Source organism: Erythrolamprus reginae, chromosome 3 (assembly GCF_031021105.1).
Source record: "Erythrolamprus reginae isolate rEryReg1 chromosome 3, rEryReg1.hap1, whole genome shotgun sequence".
Classification (NCBI taxonomy): Eukaryota; Metazoa; Chordata; class Lepidosauria; order Squamata; family Dipsadidae; genus Erythrolamprus; species Erythrolamprus reginae.
In genome coordinates this window covers 258,120,124-258,127,822 of record NC_091952.1, presented here as the reverse complement: position 1 = coordinate 258,127,822, position 7,699 = coordinate 258,120,124, and the positions used below count along the sequence as shown (strand labels likewise).

At 51.3% G+C, this 7,699-nt stretch overlaps 1 protein-coding gene across 4 annotated transcripts in view; it reads left to right on the top strand.

Annotated features, from left to right (window-relative positions):
* Positions 1 to 402: 402 nt before the first annotated feature.
* Positions 403 to 7,699, top strand: part of LOC139166050 (uncharacterized) — a 7,484-nt gene continuing 187 nt past the window's right edge. The window contains exons 1-3 of one of the 4 annotated variants that reach the window (XM_070749313.1): positions 403 to 646; positions 4,480 to 5,504; positions 6,968 to 7,699. The exon at positions 6,968 to 7,699 is cut by the window's right edge and continues 187 nt beyond it. In XM_070749313.1, the coding sequence (XP_070605414.1) occupies positions 634 to 646; positions 4,480 to 5,504; positions 6,968 to 7,417 (1,488 nt within the window). In that variant the 5' untranslated portion in view covers positions 403 to 633 and the 3' untranslated portion in view covers positions 7,418 to 7,699. Of the gene's footprint in view, positions 647 to 4,428; positions 5,505 to 6,967 lie in introns of those variants that run through there. The other 3 variants (XM_070749314.1, XM_070749312.1, XM_070749311.1) reach the window with 3 other exon arrangements.

Sequence of the window (7,699 nt, the reverse complement as noted above, 5' to 3'; positions counted from 1 at the left end):
GGGGATGATGGAAGGGGTGACCGAGCCGGAATGCCCGGACTGGGAAGGTGTGGGTACCCTTCCTCGGGGAGGGGGAATTCCGGGGGGCCCTCGCCCTGCCCCCCCTCCACAAGTCCAAAGGCGCCCCCCTCCCCAGTAAATCCGACACTCTTCCCTCCACCGAGTGACCCCCACCCCTGAACTCCGAGCCCCTCGAGGGAGACCCCCCACTGACTCCCGCCGCTTCCCCCCCCCCCCCCCCCCGTCTCTCTCGTCCCATCGCTGCGACTCCACGCCGGCCTACCTCCAAGGCGCGCGTCTCTCGCTAGGCCCGGCATCGCCACCATGGCAACCAATCACACTTCTGCCGCAGGCCGGAAGTGTAGGGCCGCCGCCATATTGAGTGAGGTCAAAAAAAGGCTCGAGGAAGCCCGAGACAGGCGGACCTTGGGTTGCAGAGCCTCGGGTGGCCGCCGAGTGGCGACAGAGTTTTATCTGCCTGAAGCTGTTCTCGGTCTGAGTTAAAGCGGAGGATGATGGGAGTTGTGGTCCCACACACATCTGGACGGCATCAGGCTGGTTTGAAGACTCAGCCTCTGTTATCTGCTGAACTGCAAGGAGAAAGAAAGCCACCAAGGGTTTCCCACGGAATCCATGGTGGAGCTTGGTAAATGGATTTAAATTGTCCAATTTGTGCTGGGAAAATCTAGAAGAAAAGAAAGAAAAGAAAGCAAAGGAAAAGAGAAGAGAATAAATTAAATTAAATTAAATTAAATTAAATTGACTTCTATGCTTTTTTACTATTTTTAGTTTTAAAAAAAGTCAAATATTAAGTACTAAAAAACAGTAAAAGCGAATTATAAAATCCAACCAACTGTCCAACTGTGACAAGATGTTAGCATTCACCGCCAGGAAAAGAAAAAGAGAAAAGGGAAAAAGGAAAAGGGAATTTGTCCAGAATGGAACTGGGCAGGAGGCAGGGTTTTCCATTGTCCAACCTTGGGAACTTTTAAGACTGGTGGACTTCAAGCTTTGCTGGCTGGGGAATTCTGGGAGTTGAAGTCCACAAGACTTAAAAGTTTCCCAGGTTCAACATCTCTGGTATACAGGGTCTCCGAGTCCTTGGAGAGGGGCGGCATACAAATCTGATAAATTATTATTATTATTCTTGCAGGGGTTGGAATAGAAGACCTCTAAGGCCCCTTATTATTCTGCATGACCAGCTTTCCAGCTTGTGATTTCTAAACCAAAGGATTAACCTCCCACCAGATGTTGCTGAAACATATTTTAAGATACGTTTCCAGGAATCTTCAGGATTACCTACAGTTGATCCCTCCGCGAAGAGTCCAAGAATGAGTCACCTATTTATGCGAAACTAAAACCCACACCAGATTGCCCAAAGAAAAGCTGAAATGCATGGAGTTAAATCCTCATTATTATTTACTCTGTGCCACTCTGAAGTAGCTCCTCTAGGAAAGAAAAAGGAACCACTTTAGAGCCACTGGCCTTATCTTTCTTGAAGGTTTATTGGCTTATTATATTGATTGATGTAGCTACCTAACTCACAGTTGCCATTTTGGTGATGGAAAAAGCTAAAGAAAAATGTTTTAGATGTGTTTTTTACTTACTATCTTACAATTGATATATCCAAGTATTTTATAAATAATGATAAAGTTAGTTTATTTATTTTTATTTTTTACTTATTATAAATATAAAGATGACTTCTACTTTGAGAGGAGCGATTGTTGCTCCACTAAATGTTACATGTAATGTATGTTTTGTCTGTCTTTGCAATTCAATTAAAAAAAAAAAGAATGAAAGAAAAAGAGAGAGAGAGAGAAAGAAAGAAGGAAAGAAAGAAAGAAAGAAAGGAGGGAGGGAGGGAGCCAGGTTGGTGCAGTGGTTAGAGTGCAGCCCTGCAGGCTACTTCAGCTAACTGCTAGCTGTAGTTCAGCAGTTCAAATTTCACCATCGGCTCCAGGTGGACTCAGCCTTCTGTCCTTCCCAGGTGGGTCAAATGAGGCCCCAGATTTTGGGGGGCAAAAGTGCCGATTCTGTAAACTGCTTAGAAGGGGCTGGAAAAGCCCTGCGAAGCGGTATATAAGTCTAAGTGCTATTGCCATTGGACACGGCTGCCCCAAAGAATGCCAGGCTGTCATGTGGAAGAGGGAGAAGAGAACCCAGCGTGACACGGCAGTGACATCACAGTGGTCAGTGACAGGCTGGGAGGAGGGCAGCGGCCGAGTCGCCCCCCCACCCTTGGAGCTTTTGGTGGGTGCTGGGGGCGTCCCTGGGCATCCCACATGGCCCACTCGGGCTGCCCTCGGTCCCCGGGCCCGTTCAGGAGAGGGCGGCACCATCTGGGCGTCCCCCCAGGGGGGCATCTTCCCTACGGCCCCGAGGAAGAGGAAGAGTGGGAAACGGACCCGGATTTCGTCCAGGAGGACAGCAGGCCTTGGAGGGAGCGCGAGATTTCGACCTCGTCCATCATTTCTGGTAGGTGGGGGGCATCATCTCTGTGCCAGGAGCATCCGTTGCTTTGAAGCATCTGTTGGCCTTTAATTTGGGGGTCTTGACAGAGAGGTCACAGCCATTGGCCCCCCCCTCCTCCTAGGCTGGGCTTAGAGGCCAAGCAAGCACATGAGCCCTTCGAGGTAGGATTCCAAAGTCACGGAGGTCAGGACCAACAAATCTGGATGGGTTTCTTCCCTCTGTCCCTGCATAACTAAGGGTGGAACTATAATAATAATAATAACAACAACAACAATAAAACAACAACAATAACAATAATAATAACAACAAAACAATAACAATGTTGTTGTTATTATAATTATAATTATTATAATTATTATTATTATTATTATTATTATTATAATTATTATTATTATTATTATTATTATTATTATTATTATTATTATTATTACTACTTGAGCTGCAACGACTCTGGCATAAGCCAGTGAAAGTGGTCCCAGTGGTCCTGGGCACACTTGACTCAGTACCAAAGGATCTCAGCGGACATTTGAAAACCATCGGAATTGACAAAATCTCCACCTGTCAATTGCAAAAGGCCGCTTTACTGGGGTCAGCACACATAATTCGCCGCTACATCATGCAGTCCTAGGTGCTTGGGAAGCGCCCAACTGGGGATGAAATACGAAATCCAGCATAGTGATCTCGTTTGCTGTGTTGCATTGTTGATATAATAATGATGATAATGATAATGATAACAACAAGAACAACAACAGAGTTGGAAGGGACCTTAGAGGTCTTCTAGGCCATCCCCCTGCTTAGGCTTACACTACTTGTCTCAGACTTTAACCAGGTTACTTCCTACTCCAGATAATTCCTCTTTTATCTACAGTGATTTGCAAAAATAAAAGAAAAACTCATTTAACAAGGGCCTTGCTTAGCGGTGGAAATTGTGGCTCCTATGGTGGTCATAAGTTAAGAATGACCTATTAGGACTATTTTTGTCCCAGTGTATGATTTATTTTATTTTATTTATCCAGTGGTTGCTTTGATTGTGCGGCCAGAGGTGGTGTGTGTGTGTGTGTGTGTGTCACCATGATTGAGTAGAGCAGCCATACAAACATTCTGGATCAATAAATAAGGCAAATCCCAGCTGGAAGCAATAGCATTTCGACTTATATCCCACTTCACTGTGCTTTTCCAGCCCTCTCTAAGGGTTGACAGGGAATCAGCCTCTTGCCCCCAACAATCTGGGTCCTAATTTGACCCACCTGGAAAGGAGGGAAGGCTGAGTCCACCTGGAGCCGGTGGGGAGATTTGAACTGCTGAACTACAGCTGGCAGTTACCCAAAGGAGCCGGCAGTGCTGCACTCTAACCACTGCGCCATCTGGGCTCCCTTCCTTCCTTCCTTCCTTCCTTCTTCCTTCCTTCCTTCCTTCCTTCCTTCCTTCCTTCCTTCCTTCTTTCCCTTTTCTGTCTCTTTGTTTCTCTCTTTTCCTTTCTCTCTTTCTGTTTTTTCCTTCCTTCTTCTCCTTCTGTCTATATCTCTCTTTTTCCTTCCTTCTTTCCTTTCTTGCTTCCTTCTTTCCTATCTTTTCTTTATCTCTCTCTCTTTGTTTGTTTGTTTGTTTATTTATTTATTCCAATAGCATTTAGACTTATCTACTGCTTCCTAGAGCTTTTCCAGCCCTCTTTAAGCAGTTTACAGAGACTCAGCCTCTTGCCCCCAACAATCTGGGTCAACATTTGACCCACCTGGGAAGGACAGAAGGATGAGTCAACCTGGAGCCGGTGGTGAGATTTGAACTGCTGAACTACAGCCAGCAGTTTATCTGAAGTAGCCTGCAGCGCTGCACTCTAACCATTGTACTACCCTAGCTCTTAGCCAACGGGGCCTTAGCCAAACTGGCCCCTTTGAAGGCCGGCATTCCCATCTGGAACAGCAGCCCCACACATCTGGGGGGGAACCCTGCACGTCCAACAGCCCCCTCACGCAATGACATCTGCTCTCTGCTTGGCTTGCTTTTTAGATCTCTCCAGGTCCATCCGAGACCTCAGCCTTGGGAACTCCAGCCCTGCTAACACCGGTGCCGATCTCCGCAGCCACCGCCTGGTTTACCGTGATCCAGGTGGGAAGCAGGAGAAGGTGGCAGAAGGCCACCCACCCACCCGCTGCCCTCACGTCCATTCCTCGCCCAGCCTGGGCATCGAGAGGTCGTCCCTCTTCCACCGCAACGCTGCCGAAAAGCTGGACACCTTCTTCTCGGAGAAGCTCAAAGCTTGGGCTAGCGATAGTGCCAGACTCTCGGACACGGAGGGCGCCCAGGAAGAGCCCCCCAGTTCCGGCCCGGCCTGGAGAGCTTCCCAGAATGGACCCGCCACCCACCAGCAAAGAGTTGGTGGGCAGAAGCCCAGACGGGCAGTCCACGGAAACTTGCCGACGGAGCAGGCCGATAGTTTTGGTGACAATTATGGCCCCAGGTGCAAACGCTGGCAAAGATGCCCCGAGCACAGGGCGGCGGGCAAAGGCCAGGCTTCGGACGGTCTCTCCCACCCACAGGAGGGTAGCCGGCTCTCCACCAGTGCCAGCAGCTCGGCCAGGATCCTGCCGCAGTGCCGTATAAGCCACATCCAGCGTTGCCGAGCATGCCAGGCGTTTAACCAGGACAAGCCGGCGGGCAAGGGCGGCGTTTGGGCCCCACTGCAGGAGGAGGAGGGGGGCACCAGCACCAGCCTTTCCCCCCAAAAGGACAGGACGCAGCCGCACGGCCAGCCACAGGTCCCTGACCGAATTGCCAAGGTGCAGCGGTGGCTGGAACAAACCCCCCTGGACAGCCAACCGGCCCCCCATCGCTCGCAGGAGAAGCACAGAACTGCCAACCGGGCAAGACCGGGGACTCAGGGGCAACGGCCCCTCTATGGTTGTGCGGCACAGAGGCAAGGAGAGACACGGACCCCGGAGGTCGCCGGAGATCACCAGAATCGGGGGGTCCCTGCTGAGGCCAGACGCCCAAGGAAAAGCCGCCACGGAGAACATCCCAAGCATCCGGTGAGGGTACGGTCACTTCGGAGAAAATGGGGGGGGAGCAGGGGTTGACCATGTGACGGCACTGTTTAGTATGGAAGTGACTCCTTAGTGATGGGGGGGGCTTTCCCTCCTGGAGGTGGGCTGCCCTCTGGGTAAAGGGGCGTTCTTGGCTGCAGAGGCACTTACCAATCGGGTCACTAACCGAACCACTGCAGTGATTCACTTAACAATTGAGGGCAGGAAGGTTGTAGGATGGGGCAAAGCTCACACAGGATAGCAAAGGATAGGACAGAATAAGGAATGGAATGGAATTAGAATTGGAATAGAAAATAAAATAATAATAATAATAATAATAATAATAATAATAATAATAATAATTTGTTAGATTTGTATGCCGCCCCTCTCCGGAGACTTGGAGTGGCTCACAACAATAACAGCAATGTAACAAATTTAATATATTTAAAAGACATCTAAAAACCAGTTATTAAAACCACGCAACACAATCATACCATACATAAACAATATAAGCCCAAGAGTATCTCAATTTCCCCAAGCCTGATGATAGAGGTGGGTCTTCAGTAGCTTACAAATGGCTAGGAGGGTAGAGGTAGTTCTGATCTCTGGGGGGAGTTTATTGCAGCGGGCTGGGGCCACCACAGAGAAGGCTCTTCCTCTGGGGCCCGCCAGACGACATTGCTTAGTCAACAGGACCCGGGGAAGACCAACTCTGTGGGACCTTATCATTCGCTGGGATTCGTGTGGCAGAAGACAGTTCCAGAGGCATTCTGGTCCAATGCCATGTAGGGCTTTATAGGTCATTACCAACACTGTGAATTGTGACCAGAAACTAATTGGCAACCAATGCAGGCCACGGAGTGTTGACAAGATGTGGGCAGATCTAGGGAGCCCCACAATAGCTCTCGCAGCTGCATTCTGCACAATCTGGAGTTTCCAAATACTCTTCAAAGGCAGCCCCATGTAGAGAGTGTTGTAGTAGTTGAACTTCGAGGTGATGAGGGCATGAGCGACTGAGAGCAATGACTCCCGGTCCAGATAGGGCCGTAACCTGGGCAAACGCCCCCCTCGCCAGACAGTAGAGTAGAGTAGAGTAGAAAATACAGAGAAGAGGAGAGGATACACAGAATAGAACCGAACAGAATTCTTTATTGGCCAATTGTGATTGGACACACAAAGAATTTAACAACTGTGTCATTTACCAAGAGAAAACTGTTGTGGTTGTAAGTCGAGGACCACCTGTAGGAGGTTGCCAGCGAGTGTCAGAAAGAATTGGCTTCCATGCAGGGTCTGGGAGTCGGGTTCAGGTGCCGAGATAATGTTTCTGACCCCGAATTAAGAGACACCCCGAGATGCCATCCTTGGGGGGGGGCGTGAGGGTATCGCAAAGACCCCCCCGCTTCTCCCCCAGGATTGACAAACCCCAGACAAGCATCCTTCAACCTCTCCTCCTCTCCCCCCCCCCTCCACTGCAGCCGGCCGCTCACCTCCTGCCCTTCGACGACGCCAGCACCTCTCCGGCCACCTGCTCCTGCCTCTTCTGCGAACGGCAGAGGCCTCACGGCCAGCTGGTGTCCGGCAAGGAAGGGCCAGACTTGTCGGCGGAGCAAGTGGCCGCCCGCCTGCAGGCCGAGAACCGGGTGCCTCGCATCGTGGAGGCCTTCGAGCGCCGGTCCCTGCGGGAAGCCAAGATCGCCGAGAGGGAGAAGGCACTGCAGGCCGCTCTGCAGCAGGACCCAGAGAGGAAACGCCGGGTGCCCGCGAGCCACGGGGAGCCCAAGCGGGGAGCCCCAGCCAGTGGCCCCCCGAAGGCGCCAGCCTCGCAGGAGAAGAAGAAAGCGGAGGAGCCCCCCCGGCGCAGGAAGGAAGGGGAGACGGTGCGAAAGCAACCCAGTTTTCTGGACAGGCTGCGAAGACGGAGCTAGCGCCGATGCGAAGGAGAGAGAGAGACACCTTAGCACATTGGCCAGGTGTGCGCAGGAGAGTCTTGTGCCTCGGCGCCAGCAGGAATGGGCTGGTCCTTTGCAAGGGGCAGAGGGGGCCCGCAGTGCATCGAGCCCCGGCCCCAATGTCCGTGCTTACCCGCCCTCTCAGCTTCGATGGGTGGCAGCGCACCACAGGGTTCGGCCAGTGGGAGAGGCAGCCACAGGCACTCCTGGGTGGGGCAGGGGCTGACCAGTGTTGGGGACGATAGGCAGGGGGCAGCA